Raw genomic sequence first — 23,162 nt, 5'->3', positions numbered from 1 at the left:
AATAGAATATTTTTAATTTTTTCAATACACAAATTCATATATAAAAAATATATTAATATAACAAAAACATGCAAAAACTATTAACTGAACTATTAACATAAAAGAAGACACTGAAAATGTAAGTAATTATTATCTGATAGCTTTTATGTATTTTAAAAAAGAAAAAACGAAGTGCGATTAGAGTTTTTAATTTTTACCAATAAAAAAAAATTATTTAAATCTTTTACATCCTTAATGCTCGTCGCATATATTTCTTAAAATAAATGAGATATTTCTTTTATTTCTTAAAATAGTTTTGTAAAAAATGCACAGGCATTAATATTAAAATATTAGGAATATAAAATCAATATCTTAACTTTAAAATATTTTCATCATATCCTACTCAATCTTTACGTTTTTGTAAATGATAGGTGCTGTAGACTTAACCGACTTAACGAAAATTACGAATCAAAAATAACATCATTGATGACTTCAAAAATAAACTTATAACGTATTATGATTGATTTTCTTAAAATTATACTATACTAATTTATGTAAGGACTTCGTAATCCATAGTACGCCATAATTAATCTATAAATACTTTAATAAAATTTATGTTTTGTGAAGCTTTAAAACATAAGAAACAAGAAAAGTTAAGGATAAATAAGAGAGGAAATATAAAAAAAACATTAATTAAAAATAAAAACAAAGTTAAAGTGAAAAGTTTTTATAAATTGTGGAGCACAAATTAATAGAAGAAAGTTTTTCACTTTTAATGGCAAAAAGTGTTTAAATGTGTGCACTTAAGTAATCCCATAAAATCAAGAAAATCGCACATACCTAGAACGTCAATTTTCTATAAAATCCAGAAAATCAAATTTTAATTACATATTAAGCAAATGAAAAAAGGAAGGAAAAAATACATGTCGCAACGTCATCATTAACTACCAAAATTACTGTGAATCCCAGCTGGAGCAACAAGAATAGCATCGATTCAACTAGTAGCAGCGGAATTAGTAGTTCAGCAATTCTGGAAACTGTGAAAACTTTTGTGAGTACTAGTCCGACAACACTTAATGCAGCAACGATCAGTACAGATAACATCACTATACACTCGACCTCAATGGGAACGGAAAGTTCCTCTGCCGTTGCCGCTGCTATGGAACACAACACGCCTGCCAACAAAATGAATGTGGCCGATTTGAGTGCTTCATTGCAGCATTTTGGTTTCGTTGATTATTTTGTATTTGTGTTAATGCTTTTGGTTTGTGCCGTAATTGGGTTTTATTTTGGATTTGTTGAGAAAAAGAAGAAGCGGAACATGGAGGAGCGTGGTGGTACGGAAGCTTTGAACTATCTGGTGGGTGGCCGAAAGATGAAAGTATTTCCGGTGTCAATGTCTTTGGTAGCCAGGTGAGTATATTTGTTTAGTATGAATTCTCTTTAAAATTTGGATTAAATATGTGTGAGTGGGAGAGTGATTAATGGTATTACATACTATTTCAGTAAGTGCCTTTGCTTTAAAAGTTATGTAATAGAGTTCCTCTGTGGGTTCCTTTTTTTTGGTTCAATCACAAATAAATTTTATTGTTTTTTTGGTGTGGTATTGAAGACAAGTTAATAGTTTGGAAAAGAGATTTATATATTTTATTTCCGTACTGTAGTTCTGTTGTGGTAGAGCTTATAGCTTTCCAAAATTGATTGAAACAAAAATTTGCTTTTTATGGAAAAGCAATTGAAAACTACTTTGATATAATTTTTTATAAAAAATTTAATTGAATATGAAAATTGCTATGAATTGCATAGAAAGCGTTATGAAATTTTTATCAAGGCGAACAATCAAAATACAATAACAAAGCACTAAAAAATATAATGAAATATGCAAAACAAAGTGGCCCGAAGTATCGCCAAAAAATCTGAAAACAGAAAATTGAAATTCTTTAAATTCTAGACACGTTGCTCTCTCCGAAAATTATTACTGGGAAAGCAAAAAAAGTGAAAAGCGCGCGAAAAGTTATGATTGGCGACTCAGCTTGAGCTTTTAAAGACACTACATGGAATTCCGTAGTTTTAATGGTGAAATCCTAACGTACTACAGTTAATTTATATTCAAGCAGATTCAGTCTAATGTGAGACTTGGGTAAAAAATGTTTAAGTACTTTAAGATTGTCTAAATTTAGGAACATTCGAAGCTTAAGTTGAGACAAGGTCAAGCAATTGAACAATGGAATTGTTGCTAAAGAAGTCAAATTTTTATAATATAAAAAAAAAATTTCATGTATCTCATTTAACTTTAAGAGTAAATCACAAATATTTTCAGGCAAATATATATAAATATATATATTTGATCTTGACCGTGAAAACTTGAAATGGTTATTCGGTATATATAGCTTAAGATGCTTATACGACATTGACGAATATATCAAGAAGGCATTTATATTATTTATTATCTTTATGGAACAAATCGAACTGTTTATATTTGTATCTATATCTTTGTCTGCGTGTAAGTCTGTATATTTGCCAATTTATCCATCTAGTACACTTCTAGTAAGGTAAGCTAATAAGCTTCTCCACAAATATTTTTTTAGAAAGTGTCATTTTGGACCTCTAAATTTGAAGATGTATTTCTACTACAGTTATTCCTAAGGGTCATCAAGAAAAGACCTCAAGAAAATATTTAAAAAAGGCAGTATCGAAATTTGAAGGGTTATTACAGTCGGTAATATTATAAATGATGCAGATTAGTTTACTGAGTTCTAGATAGCTCTCATCAATTGCCCGAATATGTAACATAACTGCCACGAATAACATGGCAGTGAGTTTTTAAATTAATAATGTGCGAATTTCCGTATATTTTCTTGAAAAATCTGGAGTTACCTTTACTTTCAGTAAAGGTAGTGTATGGATCTGAGAAGATGATGTTGAAAAGTTTTAGAGTATTGCACCGTACGTATTTTGTTAAGCTTTCGATAAGAAGATTATTACGTTAGTCTATTGATCTGATATAGTTAAGTTATTCTTTAATATTGTACTAATAAAGCTTAACTATAGTTCATTACATGAGTTACTTTCAGTAATGTTTTTTAAAGATGAAACAGAATTTTTATTGAAGATATTTCACTTATTTCTTTTGAGAGTAGTTAATTTTTGCATTTTTTTAAAATACAAGTAATTAAAGAAATACGTAAACCTAAACTAAATAATGATCCTATATAAAAATATTTATAGTTTTGTTTCTGGTATTTCATTGCTTGGCATTTCCACGGAAATTTATATTTATGGTACTCAATACGCTTTTGCACTCATGACACTGGTTTTGACTGGAGTTATAATCTGGTACCTGTTCCTGCCGGTATTCTGCAATTTACAATTAACTTCAACTTACGAGGTACGTACAGAATTGATCCATTCAATATTTATTGCACTTATACTTGCTTGTTTTTTGTATTTGTTTTATTGCAAAATTGGATTCTCATTGACTTTGCGTAACCAGGCATAAAGAGTCATACTCAATTATCCTTTTTTTTTTCCATGCAATCATTATATTTAAATACATACTAAATTCAATAACTTAAATCTTCATCACTATATATAAAAACACACAGAGTATGCTAAACAAATAATAATTAATAATATTTAAACATGGAATATTAACACAATTTATTACTATATATTACAGTGTTCTATTATTTTTTAATGTATGAAACAAATGTCGGATGACAACATGGGTTATGTACATATATCCGAGTTATTTTGTTGTTTATTAAGTAAGGTTTTATCTTAAGTTATTGTCACAGCATTTGTCTAAGCCGATCCCATAAGTAAAAATAATAATTTAAGATAGTTCTGATAATGACAATAGATGATAGACAATAGATGATAAGAATAATTCCACATAGACCTTTTAGGAGTCTGTTCTGTTTTTTTAATTAGTTAAGTAATTAACTACGACTGTTTGGTGTGGTTTACACGCTGGCGGCGACATCGGTCCTTATTTCTTTAGAAATGGGAAAGGAGCAATCCCCTTTGTTTCTAAAAATTAATTAGTTAAATATCGTTAAACAAACATTAGTCAAACAAACATTTATTGTAAAATCAATTTGGTAACAACTTTATTTCCAGAAGTGGTCCTGAACGATTACTTTTTATGTGGTTATGTTAAATGGTGTAGTTTATGTCGAGACAAACTAGTCAACTAGCAACTCTTGAAGCATTGGAAGCCAATGTTCATGCTAAATTGAACTGATCGAATGGACCAAGCCACTCGTAGCTGTGGCAGACATATGCCAGAAAATATAGTCAAAAAATAAATGAAATAATCTACCAGATTATAATTAAAAAAATCTCATTCCAACAATATTTCTGTTTTGTATTATCATTTTAAGTTTTTATGCAGCTAAAAAAATCTCGATATATTTGTTGTAGTGGTTACTTTGAAACTTTTTAGAAAAGTATTAATTCTGACTTACTTAATATTGTTCTACTGTAATGAAAAGGTTAGTTTGGTTACTCTTGACTTAAAAGCACAATTGCTGGAAATGAACTTCCGTTGTTGAAAAAATTCGAGCATATCTAGTTGAAGTTGAAATTCTGTTTCCTGTATTTTTACAATGGACAGTGCATTTATATACTTTTATAACGCGTATCCTGTTGAAAACTCGTTACAATTCAATTCAAACAAATACCCCAAATAGAAGTAAATAGACGCCAAGTTGGAGAGGTAAATAGATGAACAAACACTGCAGTTGTATCAAAAAATATTCATTACTACAAACTTCAATTAAAAGTTTTACAAATCAATTTTAAAGATGTATTTTTTATAAATTGTTTATTAGAATTGTCTTCAAAAATTTACACAGAACTTGTTGTATTTATTAAAAAAAAATTTCAGTATTATAAGATATATTATTTAATGAAGTTCGCAGAATGCAACCACAAAACGTAACTGTCTGTGGTCGTTGTTGGAAAAAGCGTATACGGCTGCCACAAAATGTTCATGAAATGAGTTGGTAGAGCATGGGAAGTAAGATATGCATTAGAGCTAGATATGTAGTAAAGCACGGGTGCATACCTAGTTATTTATAATATTATCTATTGGAAATATTTTACTGTGTATAAAATAGAAAATTATCAATTAACTTTAATTGTCAATTTAGGTGGAAGTGGGAAATAATATGAGTTTATAATTTAAACTATTATACATTATTGCTAAAAATAACTTTACAAAATATTCATCGATAATCCGATATATAGGATTGTAAGTTAACACTTATTTGAAGTGAAACATTATAATTTCATAATATTGCAGTATTTAGAAATGCGGTTCGACAAAAGGGTTCGCCTGCTTGGATCCGTGTTCTTTTTCATTGAAATAGTAAGTAAAGCTAAAATTAAAATAATAGTTAATATTATCTCAAGGCTAAACCAATTTTTTTGAAACAATTTGTAACAATATATGAGATTTTTTTAACAATTTTGAATACTGAATTTTATATATACAAACATTACATTTTATATTTTTAAATTAAATAATTAACAATAATTAAAATCATTGTTGTCCGCTGTTTTTCTGTTTTGCGGTTTATTTTCAAATTTTTAATGGTCATCTTCGGTGGCATTTTTCCAAACTTTCTCGAATGACATTCTAGACGTTGTGGTTACCTATTGTTATATTAGTTCCAGCGTTGGCATTTAATCAAGGTGAGTTGTAGCTATTGAATTTATACTGCCAAGTACTTACAAATAAAATCTCAAATTTTTAATAAATAATTAAAAAAAATAATTTTAGTAACTGGTGTGAATATTCATATTGTGACAACTGTAGTGTGCATCGTCTGTATATTTTATACTTGTGTGGTACGTAAATGAGTGAATGAATTATAATTACAATATATTATTCTCGTTATATGTAAACATAAATTATATATAAATAATTAGGGTGGAGTAAAAGCTGTCATATGGACTGATGTCATACAAACTGTAATTATGGTTGGTGCTATCATTTTGGTCATCATTAAGGGTACAAGTGATGTAGGTGGTCTGGGAGTTGTGTTGAAGCGTAATTATGATAGTGGACGAATAGAAATACCTACGTAAGTATTATTAGCCAGGTACTCGTAGAATATAGTTACAGAAAATGGTTAAAACATGTCTCCTAATGTTAAATTTAAAACAATAAAATTCTATAGCAGTGGGGGATGTTGTTTGAAGAGTAGTATTATCATAGATGACGACATAAATATAATAAAATTGCATAATACAAAACGAGTACATTGTGTTTATAGTATTAACTTAACACCACCGTTTTCTTTCCAAAATATTTGAAATAAAAAGAAAGTTCTTACTAGTGTTATAATTGAGTATAATGTTTATTGAACGCAGGGTATATACTTATACTGTATCTTGTTCTTTAAATCAAGATTTTATTTTGCGTTTTGATTATATTGACAGTTACGTACAATATTTCATCACATTATTCCATATAACACATAAATGGTAACAACATATATACACTAATACTATTATACTTCAAAATATATATGTATGTCATATTAGGGTGTCATTAATTTGCGAAAGTCGGAGAAGTTTCCGCGAAAAAAGTAAGGTTTTCATGTCATTTTGTGGGGTATATTTTCAAGAATTTATCGCACAACTTGAAACGATTAAAAATGTTTTTAGTATATTTGTATATAAACTGTCATCATATTCTGTATTCAAATTAGAAACCACATTTGTCTCAGATGACATATTTGAATCGAAAAATATCAAACCAACTAACTTTGAGCTTAAACACCAAAGATGATTACATAATTTCTCCAAAGTAACTCTAGATATGTCTCCAACAATTTTTTCATATCGATAGAGATTAAAAAGAAGATTAAACTCTTGAAAAGGATCTGTGACTGATGACGAAGCATTAAACCATACTTCAACACACACTTTCGTAATAAACTTACATATATCGCAAAGAGCATTTTCTTCTTCTGTAGATAATTTGAACTCTTTCCTAAATAAAAATATTTGTAATGCATGCATGGCTTTCGCCATCCAACTTGCGTGATGTATAGTCCCAGGATCTTGAAACTTTGTGCTGCAGTTTGGTATTTCTCCTAAATATATTAATGCAAGTTCCAGAAGTTCCCCATAATCATCTCATGTTTGGTTATCCTTACGAATCTTATTAAGGAAACTTGTAATTCGTTACACATCATTTTTAACGATTTTCTTTTCGGGTGTTTTCAGCTTATATTTTCCTTTATTCAATAATTATTAGAAATACAGAAATACAAAAAAAATATGAGTGAATTGTTTACTTTGAATAGATCTATAACTTTTGGGAAGACAGTTCTTATGTAAAATTAAATATGTTGGAGATATAAGCAATGGCTCTTGGGGCGCCATTTTCATTAATCCAATTGAACTAAAATTTTACACAGATTTTTTTTTTTAGTAAAATTAACCGATCTGGAATTAACCGACCCATATACCCTAATGGCACCCCAATGTCATATATTTCATTGGTTACTGCAATTTTAATTAAATGGGTGTTTTGTTTTGAATGGAAAAAATAATATTGGACCCAAAAAGTTAAGATATAAAAATATAAAATCAGGGAAATTAATTATATTGACTGGTTTGGTCAATTAAAAAATGATTGTATAAACATTGATAAGACTAAATGCTCTGGTCGCTCAAATTTAGTAGATTTTTCGAGAAACATAAAAGAATCCACAACATAGTTTCAAATAGTAGTAAAGTGTTAATTTTTAAAAGGTATTTAAAAGTACTATTGAGTAATTTGAATATGAGTGAGTTTTTTTTCGAAATTTTTACCTAATTTTTGTTTCATTAAGGCAATAGCACGTATTAAAATCGGGGAAAACGATGATTGTATTCAATAAAAATGGTCGAATCGTGCTGCAAACATATAAATATGGCGCAAATGACCGAATGTTTGCTGAAACTGATAATTGCTGTCATAGTGATGAGTTTATGGATAATATAAACCCTTTCAAAGTGGTTGAGAGGATGTACCGTTTGTGCGGAAAAATTTATAAAAATGTTGCGGACGTAAAATAATTGGTAACAACGAACAAAATATTATTGAATAAAACTCAAATTCCGTAATCACCTTACTCTCAACACAGGGCACAGCAGTCGCAGTTGTTTATATTTTCTAAAAGAACACTTAAATACTTTTTGAAAAAATTTTTTTAATCACTTTTCTTAATTATTTCTTTTAGGTTTTTAATTTTTTTACATTGATAAAATCTAATAAAGATTTTTCGTTTTTTCGCTTAGCATTACTTTGGATCCTACGGAACGCCTTTCGATGCTTTCGATAATTTTGGGAGCAACTTTCTTGTATGTGGAAATCACAGTAAATCAGGTTTTCATACAACGGTTTCTATCACTTCCAGGCGCCAAAGAAGCAAAACATGCGTTGATTCTATACATAATAGGAGTTATTATATTGTTATTAGGTTGCGCATATAATGGTCTCCTGATTTATGCAACATACCATGACTGCGATCCATTAACTACAAATGTAAATATTTTTTAAATTTTCTTGTTTATCTAATAAGTCCAATAATCTATATAAATCACACTTTATTGTACATATTTATATAATCAAAGATGATTGTCAGAACCTTCATACAGATAGTTTTGCTTTACTTCAATTAATAATGCCTGACACATGTTAGGTTGATAACATTATAGATACATTTCAAAACATATTTTAATTATTATTTAATATTTAAGTATGTATTTTATAAATATTACTTCTAGGAGAAATGAATTAAATTATCTTCACAGGAAATTTAATAGCTACTGGATTATTTGTATGAAGTTGAAGTTTTTATGAAATCAACCTAATTCATAATTAAGAGTATTAACTTGTAATTATAAAATCTAAGCAATTGCCTTAAAAAAAACTCAAATTAAAATTTGTTTGATATTTGCAGTTAGCAAAAGCAAAGGATCAAATTGTACCTCTACTAGTAATGGATATTTTGAGCGATTACCCTGGAACAGCTGGACTATTTGTGGCGGGTGTCTTTAGTGCAGCGCTCAGTTCCTTATCCACTGGTTTAAATTCCCTTTCAGCAGTGTTTCTTGAAGACTTCATAAAAACATTTCGTAAAAGTCCTCTAACAGAGCATCAGACTGCAATTATAATGCGAGTATCTGTAGTAGTAATGGGCGTTATTTGTGTTGGGTTAGTGTTTGTCATCGAAAACTTGGGTACGGTTTTAGAGCTTTCGATATCAATAGGTACTATGACAAGCGGTCCGTTATTAGGACTATTTCTAATGGGTGTCCTGATGCCTTGGATAAATGGCAAGGTAAAACAGTTTAAAATATGGTATAAAAACTATATTTTATATATATTTTATTCGAATAGAGTGTTTTACTTGGCAGCGTTGCAGCGTACGTTGCTATGAGTTGGATTTGTATAAAAGGTAAAATTGCACTTACAAGTGGTGAATTGATATATCCCATGAAGCCTTTCTCTACTGAGGGTTGTACTTATAAGTTTGAAGAGCTTATAACACCGGCGAATCAAACTGTAGTTTTACAAAGGTAAATACAGGAATTAAAAAAATGTGTTCAATAAATGCTTTCTCTTAAAATGATCAATTAACTTTATATTCTTTTAGCGACAAAACATTGGCACAATATATTTATCAGATGTCTTTTATGTTATATGTAACTGTAGGTGCAATATTATCAATTATATTCTCGCATATAGCATCGCTGGTATTTGGATGCAATGATCCTAAAAAAATGAACATAGAGCTTTTTTCACCTTTAATAAGAAAATATATCAAACCGATGGAATATGAAAGTGTACAAATTGAAGAACAGAATGTGCTATTAAACACTGAAAAAAAAATTTATTAAAATCATAGAATCTCTTTTAAATAAAATTTTTTTTTATTATTTTTAAGTATATATTTTAGATTTAAGTTTTGCTGTCAAACTTATTAAAAATCGCCACTTAGAAGAAAATAGTTTATGTAAAATAGTTCACAGTTGGCATTATAAATTTCGAAGTAAAAAAAAACAATCTATACATAATAAAGTATATTATTTAAAGTACTTAATATGTCTAATATACTAACTTTTAACAAACGTATGCAGCCTTATTTACATGCTTTACATAAGAAACTGTAAAATGGGTTAATATACCCATTTTCAACTGTGTCAAGTAACGCATCGAAGGAAACTTCAAAAACCCCATAAAGTAGAAATGTGTATTAAAAAGGTATGTAAAAGATATATATTCATGGTTAATATGTCAATTTTTTTGACAATAAAATATAGAACTACTTACACTACCCAAATCTACACCCTACCCTTACACTACACCCAAATCTAAGTTGCATTTAAGTCTTTCTAATGATTTATTTCAATTTAATAACATTGATAGTAATTTCGATGTTTTTTTTTTATTTTATATACAAATATATGTAGACAAAATTTAATCAATCTTTGTGTTACTTCATATCAAATATTTCAATATATAAATTTTCATCAATTTCATACAGAACTGTCATTTAAGGCGTTCTATATTTATTAAATTTAGCTATTATACAATATGGTTATAACAAGCAATGGACGTGTTCAAGTGCGAAAACTTATATTCTTCAGTAAAGGGGTTAATTTGTTGTCCTCGGTAGATATGTCAACAAAACTGTCACATCTGGTATGATATGTCTGTATTTTTTGGAAAATGGCAAAAGTATGAGATAAACATTCAACATATTACTTCGCTAATCGAAGTAATATACGTAGACGATATGCGACTTCAATAGGATGGCGCGACAAGCTGCATACTCGTAACATGTGCTGTTTTGGCTTTATTGAGCTAGGCTTTTTTGGGCGTTTTGGTGAAGTGCATGAAGTCCACCTTAGTGATTTCTAAAAGCTATTTTGATAGCTTTATAAATCAACTATAAGTTGTGATATTCCAATAATAATAAGTTATATAGAAGTTTTAAATTAGAGTTTTTTTTTTTGATACCATAATATATTCTATTTCTATTTTGATAGATCTTTCTAAGTGAGCTATCATGAGTAAAATCATTGCCATATTATGTTGTACTTTCACAAAGCCAGATTTAATGAAATGATTAATGAAAATATAAACAAGTAAGTTAATGTTTAATATTCTTAAGTCAAGTTTCCGGGCCTACTCCATACATGTAAAGTAAATGACGACTATAAAAATGTTTTTCATTTACCATATTTGTCATATCAGAAACATTTTATAGCTCTAGTCAATGAACTCAACTTTTGAATTTTATTTTACATTGTCGTAATTTTATTAAAACAAGTATTTTTCGTGTTAATTTAATTGAAATTATAATTAATTAGAAAGTTATTTTAAATGAATTGCCAAATTTTTAGTTTAATCTAAGAAAATGAAATCAAAAATTTTTTTTAATTGCTACTTGAAGACGCGTCTGTGCCAGAAGTGATAAGCCAGTAAGTACATATGCTTTTATTACATATAATAAAGACAGCTAATTAAAGTGACAAGCTCTTAAATGCAAACACTCGTATATAAAAAAATGCATATACGCATATATATATTACACGCGTATGTACTAGTACAATTCCTGATTATATATGCAAATTAATGATAAAAATTATCACTAGATTTGAAACAATCAAATTGCACGAATACATGTTCAGATGAGAAGAAGATGATATCAAAGAAAGCATCTCTGCAGAATGAGATTTGTAGCTGAAAAAAAGTTGGTGCTCATTCGTGTTTGAAATGCAAATACAAATACTACAATATAAGCTTATACACAAATACTTAAAATAAATAAAATAAATAAAATTGTAGATAATTTCAAAGCAGTAGATTGTTTTTTTTTGTTTCGAATGTACTGTCATTGTCGATTGTGTGCAAAGTTAAGATGCTGTAAAATTTCGTCAGAGCAGCTTAAGCTTTATATTCCTTACTTGTAGGTAGCATTCGGCGGCGTTGATAGCAGACCTTGTAGTAGTAGGTATTTACTTATTACTTTAATAGTAATTTCTCTTGATTTAGTGTTTGTATGTTACTACACAACATATATGTCGATCTTAAGTGCCTATCTTTAGTACGAGTATGTAGCTTCAACGTTTTGCATGTGTTTACGGATCGTGGAAAAAAGAAATTTTAAGGATTACTGTTTTAATTATATTAATTGAAAAGGACATATGGTGATCCTTGAAAAATTTCTTTTATTGAACTAAAAGTAAAAATATTAGAAACAATTTAAGAAAATTAATATAAATTTTAAATTTAAGTATATATTTTTGAAGTTTGAAAATTTTTTATAAATGTGTATTTAATATTAAATAATGCAAAATTACCGAAAAAAATATTATAATTCAAACAGTTATGTTAAATGCATAAATATAGTAAAATAATATGAATTTTAATGATTATATAATGCGTTCAATTTTAAAAAGCCAACGGAATATTAATCAGAAAATATTACGAAATTAAAAAAAAACCCTTAAAAAATATGTATAAAAAATAATATATATATCTATATTCATAAGATTAATAAAAGACCATAACATTGAGATATAAACATATATTCGTTATATATTATTAAATTATTTACATAATCATTTGTTAGTATAATTAAAATATCCAAAAAAAGTGATCGTGATTTTTAAAAAAATTCGGAGTGACAATTATTTAATAAAAGTTAATAAATGCTTTATATATACATTAAATAAATGAAATGTGCCAAAATTAAATTGTATATTTGAAACTTCATTAACTGTTATTGATATATGAATATATGGTATAAACAACATGTAAACGAATGTGTTGTTTGGTCTTATCAATAATATATATAAATAATGCCTAAATATATATAATAACGACGTTTTAAATATTATTAAATATATGCAAAAATATTTTATATTAAATTTTAAAAATTAATTTATTTTGGGAATAATTTATATTTTAATATATTTTATTAAAACAATCAATTTAACAAGATATTAGTTGCAACGTTACAATCTGCTGTTTGGAAAATTATTTACGAATAATTGATACCAAGAAATATTTCTAGGTATTTCTTAAAATCTAGTACTGTTCAAAATTCTTTCTATTTAAAATATGGTTTTTTTCGTCATATATAACTTTTAATTAAATTAGAGTAAAAGTGTCATTTTTAAATAAATGTCTCTCAAAATATTTAAAAAAATATTTAAATAAAAAAGAAAAGTGTGATCCTGCCGATGTTATTTTTGTCCTGTGAAACAAAGAAGAATATTTTTAATATGACCAGAATTACAATAATAATAAATGAATAATAATAAATGAATAAATCAACAAAATATAAAATACAAAAATTTGTTACAAAAACTGAATATGCATTTCATTTATAAATAATTTTAACAATATTTTTAAAAAAATTTGAAATTAGTGTGCTGATTATATCTGACATAAAAAAGTTGTATTAAAAAAAAAACAAAATGATTTATGAATTATTTTTTTAATTAGCTTATAAACTATTTAAAAAAAAATGAATTAAATGACGTGCCAATTATCTTTATATATATACGAATAAGTTACTTGTGTAGGAAAGATTTATATAATAAATCAGTATATTAAAAATTACAAATTTTATGTTAAATACTTAAAGATATTGATCTGCAGATGTACTAAAATGTGTGCTTAAAATTGGAAAATATAAATAATATTAAAAATAAAATACAGAAATAATAATAAAAGCAAAAAATCTAAAAAAAATTTAATTTAATACTTTAATATATTGAATCACGAAAGTTTTTAAATCATTTTGAATCATATAATTAACAATGTATTTATTTTGTTTATTGATCATAAAAAAAAAAATTAAAAATAACTTCGGTAAAAATTAGTTGGGATTTTTTAAAATTCAATTTATTTAATTTATATGTGTTGTAAAAACGAACATTTACACATAATTACAGTGGTCGTCCAGTATAACGAACGCTCGATATTACGAATTTTCGATATAACGAACACCCAAAATATTTACATTGATTGTTCTATATAACGAACGAAAAAAAAAATTCTGCTCCATATTACGAACAAAAAATTTTTTGTTTCTTATTCGTTTTTGTTTTATACAAATTATGCTTTTGAATATAATTTTACTATAAAACTAGCATTATTCAGCTTAGAATATGCATGTAATTGTCCGCTTTTTTTTTTCTGAGAAAAATGTCTATATATGGCAAAATGCATATATGCAGGCGCCGCTGATCTGTTGTTCACAAATTCAGTTTATCATATACGAAATACTATCCAGACATACAAATGTACATATTAAGGTGTTTATATTTAATATGTATTTGTTTGAAAATATCATTTAAAAATTAATTTTGACAAAGCGGACGTTTAAATCGTTGTGAATTAAATTTTAGTTTTTAAAAAGCTGTTCAGAAAAGTCTTGAGTGTAGTAAAAAACAAACAAAAATTAATGATTTTTTTTACTCTACACTATGATTGAATGCGTCTTTTCTTATAAATAATTTTTGTAACAACCGAATAAAAAATACTTTTAAATAAATATATACTCGTACGTGTTTATAAGTTAATTTATGAACTCAAATACACTCCGTTTCACTTGAATAGCACACTTCACATATTTAATTTCTTTTCTTTATATCTTTTAAACTAATGAAATAAAACAATTTTTTTTTAGATTTTATAGGTAGTGTGATTAATAATCTTTATTATAAAAATAAAAAAACTTGCATTTTTTCAATAATTTTTATATTAAAAGATGACAAACTAAATAAGTATATAAATAGCATAAAAATTTCGTTTCACTTGAATAGCACATTTTTGTTTTTTAAATAAATCTAATTATTTTATGCACTAGGGACTGTTTATTTATTTATTATTAAGGATTAATTTGTTAAAATTAACATTTTAGTAATGAGTTGAACCTCCCTTGTTTAATATAACCTCATAGATCCTATGGGGAAGTGAATCATACAAAATTGTAATATAATCAAGGGAAATTGTAGCCCATGCTCGTTGAATTGCTTCAATTAGTTCAGTTTTTGTTGAATATTGTTTTCCAGATTCATACACTTTTCTAGCCAGCTATCCCCAAACATTTTCTATTATGTTAAGGTCCGGCGAGTATGGTGGCCAGTTCAGAACAGCAACATTTCTGGATTCAATGAACGATTTTACAACACGAGCAGTATGTATTGGGGCGTTGTCTTGTTGGAAAGTCCACGGCAATTCTCCAAAAAGATTCTCTAATGAAGGAAAAGCTTTTTCTAAAACTCCTTGGTACGATTTTGCGTTCATAGTTGTGTTTAAGAATTGGAGTTCACAAGTGCCATAGTAAGATATGGCTCCCCAAACCATAACTCCGCCCATTCTACTGTGTAAACGCTCCAACTGATGAGTTTCTTTCCTCAAATCATGAAAATAATAATTGTAACCGTCGGGCCCTTCCAAATTAAACTTTTTCTCATCAGAGAAAACAACATGATTCCACTCCTTACTCCATGACATGTTGGCACGGCAAAAAGTCAACCGAGCTTCTTTACGTATAGGGTTAAGTGGTGGTTTTTTTTTTAATTTAAGCCGTTTTAGATGTTGGGCATTCGAAATAACCCGCCATACGGTAGTTTTGCTTGCATTGACACCAGCTTTAAACCTTATTTTGTTGACCGAATCATGCGAATTTGAAGCTTGCCTCAAAATAGCCCGCTTATCTGCATAGCTGAGGACGCTTTTTACACGGCCTTTCATATTTTTTCCATAGTTAAGATCATTTTGAATGAAATTGTATATCACTTTTCTGCTTCTTCCGATTTTTTTTGATATTTGAGTTACAGACAGGTCAGAATCAATGAAGCTTTTTATTTTGACCTGTTCTTCGTTGGTTAAAGCATTACCACGACCCATTATTAATTTAAATCGTCACACTGTATTTAAAACTCACAAATAAATAAAAAAAACTTAATATTGTGGTGAGCTGCTACTCATAAATTAAATTGAAAACCAAATGTGCTATTCAAGTGAAACGAAATACATACTAGTTATTGATGCAAATTCAAAAGAAATTAACGGGAAAATTTAACGGTACATTTCTGCAGTACTAATTTTTTTTGGAGGAGACTACATAAAGAAACAAACAAAAAAACCCAACAATTATTACAACAAAGTCATGAGATCATTGATAGATAAGCAAATAATAATGCAAAAACGAAGTGTGCTATTCAAGTGAAACGGAGTGTATATGAAATCTCCTAAAAATAACCATATTGGTAGGTAAATGTATAACATTCGATATTACGAATTTTTCGATATAACGAACAAGGGGTGCAACATAAAATTCGTTATATTGGACGTCCACTGTACTTATTATTAAAATTATTTGTAAATAAAATTTTTATATATTATGACAATAAATCTATTTCAAAATAAATTCTTTGGTGAGCTGTCTGAAGCAATTCTGCAGAAATATTTTTATAAACAATAGTGTTTAAATTGGAAAAAAAAATTTTTTAATAATAAAGTTAATTTATATAGCCGTGCTTCATGCCATAGTTCTAAACATAGCACAAAAAGTATTGTTGTTGTTACTTCCTTTATCTCCTATAAGAGCATAGGGCCTCAAAGTATAACTGTTCTTTAAAAATAAGTGACAAACTTTAATAAAGGTTTAAATTCGAATAGCACAAATTTAGTGTATGTTGATTTTAAGTGTTAACACATAAGTCTACAGCTCAAATTTGACAGGATTCAATTCATCACATATGCTGCTTAAACATTATATACATTATATACAGTCAGTCCATAAAACCAATAGATCTTTCTAAAGTTTATTACATGATTTAAAATAAAAATTAGTAAATTGGAAATTAAATACAAAAATCTATAAGTATAAAATAATAATTATTAATAATAAAATAAAATAGTTGTGGTTACCTTATTTGATTACAAAAACAAAAAAAAAAATAAATAAATAAAAGGAAGGCCATTTTAAAAAACAAGTTATATATCTAAATTATTTAAAAAATTCCAAATTACACTAAAATTAAAACATAAGGAAGTCCGCATAATTTATTCATTTAAAACATTTTTAATGGACAGCTGTTATGAAGAACTCAATCTTAATTAATAAAATAAGAAAAATGTAATTATAAAAAATAATATAAATGTTAAAAATTAAATAAAATTTTCTTTAGTTATATCTATAATTATAATTATTAAATTAATTATTTTCTTTTGAGGGTTTTCGAATAGCAAAGAAAGAAAGAAAGGACAAGCACAAAAATTTATATAATTTTATTGAAATTTGGCTGACCATACAACGCTGTTTCGAGTATTGCCAAGTACTCATCATCAGTGGTCTAAGGAATTCGAATTTTTAATTAGTTTATAGTCCACATATAATTTTTTTGGACTGCAGTGCAAGGCTTAGAACTCGTGCCTGTCAAATTAGAAGCGATGGCTAATCGTGTTTATCCACCAGTAGTCAAGGGTGCAGAAACTTTCAGTGCCAGGTTTTTTTTGTCACTTTTTTATTTAATTAGTGACATTAACCAAAGCACTTGCCGTTCTTTAAATTAGAACGAGCTTATAAACTACAGCTTTATTTGGAAACACAAGTTCAACGAATTGAAAGTTAACTTTTGGGTTTTGCCTATTTTCTATTTTCAAAGCTATTCTTTTTGTAGAAACATTTGTTATGCATATTGTTTACTTACTATATGTAAAACGCCCATTCTGGTGCTTTTTATAAAAAAACCCTTCAAATTTTAAATATAGCTTCTTTGTCACTATAAAGAAAGCGTGGCTTTATCAGCAATACTAATACATACTTTATTTATTTTTTGTTTCGTAAATCTGTAAGGAAATTATAATATTCTCTTTAAGGTCTTTAAAGTCAATTAAATAATTAATCATAATCCAAAATACTTATGAAGTAAAAGTGATTAATTTTAAAACTGAATAATTGAATAATAATAAAAAGTTTTTTAAATGTCGGTATATTTAAAAAAAATAATGTTAATTTATGTTTTCCTAATTTCATGTATTTATTTTCATAAATTTAAATTAGTTTGTAATTTTTTTTTTTGTAAGTAAACTTATTATTATTCAACATATCTTAGTAATTATTATCAAGACGTGAGTTTTATTCACTTTAATTTTGAAAAAGTGGTACTTTTCCTACTTGTTTTGTTCCCATTTCTTTTCCTTTCTTTTCCTTTAATATTAAATATATTAAAATCGTCTTCTTCCAGATACAAAAGAAATATTTAATGCGTACTTATATGGAGCTGAAAAGCTTTATGAGTATCTGTAAATTATTTATTGTAATAATTATTGTGTAATTATATTAAAATTAAATTTTATATTTGAATTAATTTTCCACTTCAATGTAAAATAAATAAGTTAATAAACTCAATAATATTTTTTTTATTAAAATGTTATTTTTCAAAGTTTCATGAAGATTTTCAAAATTAAATATTAAATATATTAAATTAAAAGTATTTATAACTATATATATTATTATAAATAAATCACTTCTCGCTCTTCATTTCGTTTTTTCAACGAACTCTATAATACATTATAATATATTACTTCACATTCTTATCTCATTAGTATTAGTATTAAAGTGTAAATTATTGTTTTCTTTTACTTTAACCTTTTGATATCACTGTCGTCACTGATAGCATTTCACAATTTGTTAATAACATATTTCACGATTTTAATGAGGTTTCAACACATTATTATATTGTAGATAAATAAATTGGACTACTTAGTAAGCAGTAAGAATAGTAAGAACAACAATAACGCCATATCTACCCAGATGTAATAGAAATAATAGTTATTGCAAAGTATCTTAGGATAACTAAATTATTAATTTTTAAAAGTGAAGAGGCATTAATTCCAAAAGTGCTCAAAAAATATATTGTGGTTGAGTACAATGGCAATAAGATGCAGTGCATCGATAAGATAAGTTCAGTGTATCGGTAGATGCATTGCAGTCGTACACAAGTAAAGTATTAATTTAAATAGATTTGCATTTATTTATGCGTTCAGATTTATTGATATGCCACCCCCAATACAAACACAACAAGCAGATAAAATATACAGTAGGCTTCGAACCCATTATTATAAATAAAAATTAAAATTAATAATAAAAAGTTTTATATAAAGTTATTATAAAAATATTTAATATATAAAATCAATTTTATTGAAACATATTCAATATTTTTTAATCAATACTTAATTTTTTTTTAATGACAATTAATGAATATGAAAATAATGCAAGCTCAAAATAACATTATGAATCACTCAAGTGCATCGTTTCTTTCAAAAATAAACTTATAACGCATAATCATTAATTTTCTTGAAATTATACTATACTAATTTATGTAAGGACTTCGTAATCCATAGTCTGCCATAATTAATCTATAAATACTTTAATAAAATTTATATTTTGTGCAGCTTTAAAACTTAAGAAACAAGAAAAGTTAAGGAAAAATAAGAGAGGAAAATATAAAAAAAACATTAATTAAAAACAAAAACAAAGTTAAAGTGAAAAGTTTTTATAAATTGTGGCGCACAAATTAATAGAAGAAAGTTTTTCACTTTTAATGGCAAAAAGTGTTTAAATGTGTGCACTTAAGTAATCCCATAAAATCAAGAAAATCGCACATAGAACGTCAAATTTCTATAAAATCAACGAAATCAAATTTTGGTAACATCTCAAGCAAACAAACAAAAAAGAAGCAAAAAGTCGTAATGTCATCGTCAAGTTCTGAAATTCCTGTGAATCCCAGCTGGACAGTAGCGAGCAGCGAGAGTAGCACTGAATCAACTAGTAGCAGCGGACTTAGTAGTTCAACAGTTGCTACAATTGTGGAAACTGTAAAAACTTTTGTAACTACCAGCTCGACAACACTTAATGCAGCAACGATCAGTACAGATAATATCGCTCCACACTCGACCTCAATGGGAATGGAAAGTTCCTCTGCCGTTACCGCTGCTATGGAACACAACACGCCTGCCAACAAAATGAATGTGGCCGATTTGAGTGCTTCATTGCAGCATTTTGGTTTCGTTGATTATTTTGTATTTGTGTTAATGCTTTTGGTTTGTGCCGTAATTGGGTTTTACTTTGGTTTTGTTGAGAAGAAAAAGAAGAAGCGAAATATGGAGGAGCGTCGTGGTTCGGAGGCTTTGGACTATCTGGTGGGTGGCCGAAAGATGAAAGTATTTCCGGTGTCATTATCATTGGTGGCCAGGTGAGTGTCTTTGTTTAGTATGAATTCTCTTTAAAATTTGGATTAAACATGTGTGAGTGGAAGAGTGATTAATGATATTACATACTATTTCAGTAAGTGCCTTTGCTTTAAAAGTTAGGTAATAGTGTTCACAGAGTTTTTTTTTGGTTCAGTCACAGACAAATTGTTTTTTGGTTAATAGTTGGAAAAGACATTTATATATTTCCGCACTTTAGTTCTGTTGTGGTAGAGCTTATAGCTTTCTAAAATTGATTGAAACATAATTTTTTTTAAAAAAATTTAATTGAATTTAAGTCCGATATAAATTTTATAAAAATTCTTTTCACAAAGCACTAAAAAATATAATGAAATATGCAAGACAAAGTGGCCCGAAGTATCGCCAAAAAATCTGAAAACAGATAAATGAAATTCTTTAAATTCTAGACACGTTGCTCGCTCTGAAAATTATTACTGGGAAAGCAAAAAATGTGAAAAGCGCGCGAAAAGTTATGATTGGCGACTCAGCTTGAGCTTTTAAAGACACTACAACACTTTCAATACTACACGGAATCTAGTAGTCTTAATGGTGAAATCCTAACGTACTACAGTTAATTTACATTCAAGCAGATTCATTCAAATGTGAGACTTGGGTAAAAAATGTTTAAGTACTTTAAGATTGTCTAAATTTAGGAACATTCGAAGCTTTAGTTGAGACAAGGTCAAGCAATTGAACAATTGAAATGTTGCTGAAAAGTCACTGTACTGTTCAAAAAAAAATTTGGTGTTATTTATTTAAGTTCAAGATTAGTTAGTTCGTAAATAGATATTTTTATACAATTTTATATATTATTTAACTTTACCAGGAAAGATTAAAGTGGTTTTTAGAAAATGATTTTTTGATAGGAATGAAACAAAATATCAACGATATCTTCATTAATATTTCTAAAATGAAAAAAACGAAAAAATGATTAAAATGGAAAACAAAGTTATCATTTCAAGTAAAAATATAACTTGAACCTGTTTAAATTCAGTAATGGAATAACTGTAATTATAAAAACTATAGAATCAAAAGTTGATTTGATTCAAGAGCTTTTTAGTGTTTTTAACATAATAATAAAGAACACATAAGTCCTTCTTCGTGAACGCACATAGTCCATTTAATTTCTAAATATGTAAATAACTAACTATACATATATTAATTGTCAGGAATATGGACACACAAGAATATTGTGCTAATTTGACAGAATATGCATAATCTGCTCAGAATTTCATCTAATCGAGATATGTCCAAAAAAGCAAAATAGACGACAAAGTTAACAGTTAAAAAAGTTAAACGAATTTAAAATGATGTCAGTAAAGCTCAAGTGAATGCAATAAACTTTGTTAATATCATAAAATATCCATTATTCCCAGAAATTCATTTATATATTGTATTCAACAAATCGCTAAAATCGCTATATATGATATTCCCAGTAATTCATTTATATATTGTATTCAACGTTAAAATCGCTATATTACACAAGTGTTGTTAAGAATACTTCAACAAACAACAAATATTGAAAAAGCAGTGGACACACGATAGTAACCCAATATGGTCCTAAGCACCTATGTTTTTCACTTATAAAAAATTTAGAGTGCATGCAGAAAACCATACCACTCAAAAAATAATCAGAAACCATGGTGATTAAAATGCTTATAAAGATCTGACCATCCTTCTAGTCATCGATATGGCTTGAACACATTTGGCAAAATATGGATTAATATCCTTACGCCAGGCAGTTGCTCCAAATTTAAGAACTTCGCGTCTATACAAGAAGTGTATACTGAGCTGTTGATGTCAAATTCGAATTTAAATAAATTCCTTATTAATTAACAAGTTAAGTCTTCACATTTTATATTTATTTCTTGAGAAAGACTTTAAAATTAGTGTTAATTTCTTGAATAAAGAAGTATTCAATAAAACTGCAAAATAAATCTCTCTATAATCAAAAAATAATAATTAATAGAAGATATATAAGGTTTTAATTTTATTTATTTATAAATTATAATTCGTAGATAATTGTTAATACATTTATAAAATTTGTATTTAAATCAATCATCTTATTTAAAAATGTTTGCAGTTTTGTTTCTGGTATTTCGTTACTTGGCACTTCCACGGAAATTTATGTTTACGGCACTCAGTACGCTTTTATATTGATTACACTGGCCTTGTCTGGAGTTATATCCTGGTACGTGTTCCTGCCGGTATTCTGCAACCTACAATTAACTTCCACTTACGAGGTACGTACAGCATTGGTCAATTCAATATTTATTGCACTTATTCTACACAAATGCACGTTGTTGTTGGCGCTTTTTGTATGATTTGCTTGTTTTTGTGTTTGTCTTACTGCAAAATTGGAAACGAAATTGGATTCTCATAGACTTTGTGTAACCAGGCATAGATAGTCATACTCAAATATCCTTTTTTTCCTTCATGCAATCATTAAATTTAAATACATACTAAAATCAATAACATAAGAATATTTACTTTAAGTTCTAAAAATTTCTCATACCAATTTATCAAAATAAAATCAAATCTCCATCACTATATAAATAACAAATAATAATTAATAATATTTAAACATGTAATTTTAACACAATTTATTACTATATATTACATACTTTTAAACATAATCGATTCACTAATTTTTTTAGTGAATAATTCAATTGGGATCAGAAGCAATGTTCTATTATTTTTTAATGAAACCTATGACGGATAACAACATTTGGGTTATATATATATATATGGTTCATTATCAGTAATTTCAAAAATATATTATAGACTGATGATATTCTTCTTTAAAAATCAATAATATAAAGGTAACTTGCCTACAGTGATTACTCGTGAAGTTGCATATTCAGTCTGCCTT

The 23,162-nt window shown here is 27.3% G+C and overlaps 2 protein-coding genes across 2 annotated transcripts; both read left to right on the top strand.

The window, feature by feature from the left end:
- The first annotated feature begins 727 nt into the window (after positions 1–727).
- On the top strand, positions 728–9,896 carry LOC119684086 (sodium-coupled monocarboxylate transporter 1-like). Its single transcript, XM_038098036.1, has 10 exons — positions 728–1,392; positions 3,208–3,367; positions 5,288–5,353; positions 5,628–5,679; positions 5,768–5,835; positions 5,917–6,071; positions 8,281–8,527; positions 8,946–9,326; positions 9,386–9,564; positions 9,642–9,896. Exons 1-10 carry the CDS (start codon positions 1,103–1,105, stop codon positions 9,883–9,885), a joined length of 1,842 nt encoding a protein of 613 aa, XP_037953964.1. The 5' UTR covers positions 728–1,102; the 3' UTR covers positions 9,886–9,896.
- A 9,656-nt stretch (positions 9,897–19,552) lies between these two features.
- LOC119682075 (sodium-dependent multivitamin transporter-like) lies at positions 19,553–22,825 on the top strand. Its single transcript, XM_038095422.1, has 2 exons — positions 19,553–20,274; positions 22,374–22,825. Exons 1-2 carry the CDS (start codon positions 19,772–19,774, stop codon positions 22,612–22,614), a joined length of 744 nt encoding a protein of 247 aa, XP_037951350.1. The 5' UTR covers positions 19,553–19,771; the 3' UTR covers positions 22,615–22,825.
- Positions 22,826–23,162: the final 337 nt, after the last annotated feature.

Source organism: Teleopsis dalmanni, chromosome 2 (genome assembly GCF_002237135.1).
Source record: "Teleopsis dalmanni isolate 2A chromosome 2, ASM223713v2, whole genome shotgun sequence".
Lineage (NCBI taxonomy): Eukaryota > Metazoa > Arthropoda > Insecta > Diptera > Diopsidae > Teleopsis > Teleopsis dalmanni.
This window is presented reverse-complemented; position numbering and strand designations above follow the sequence as displayed.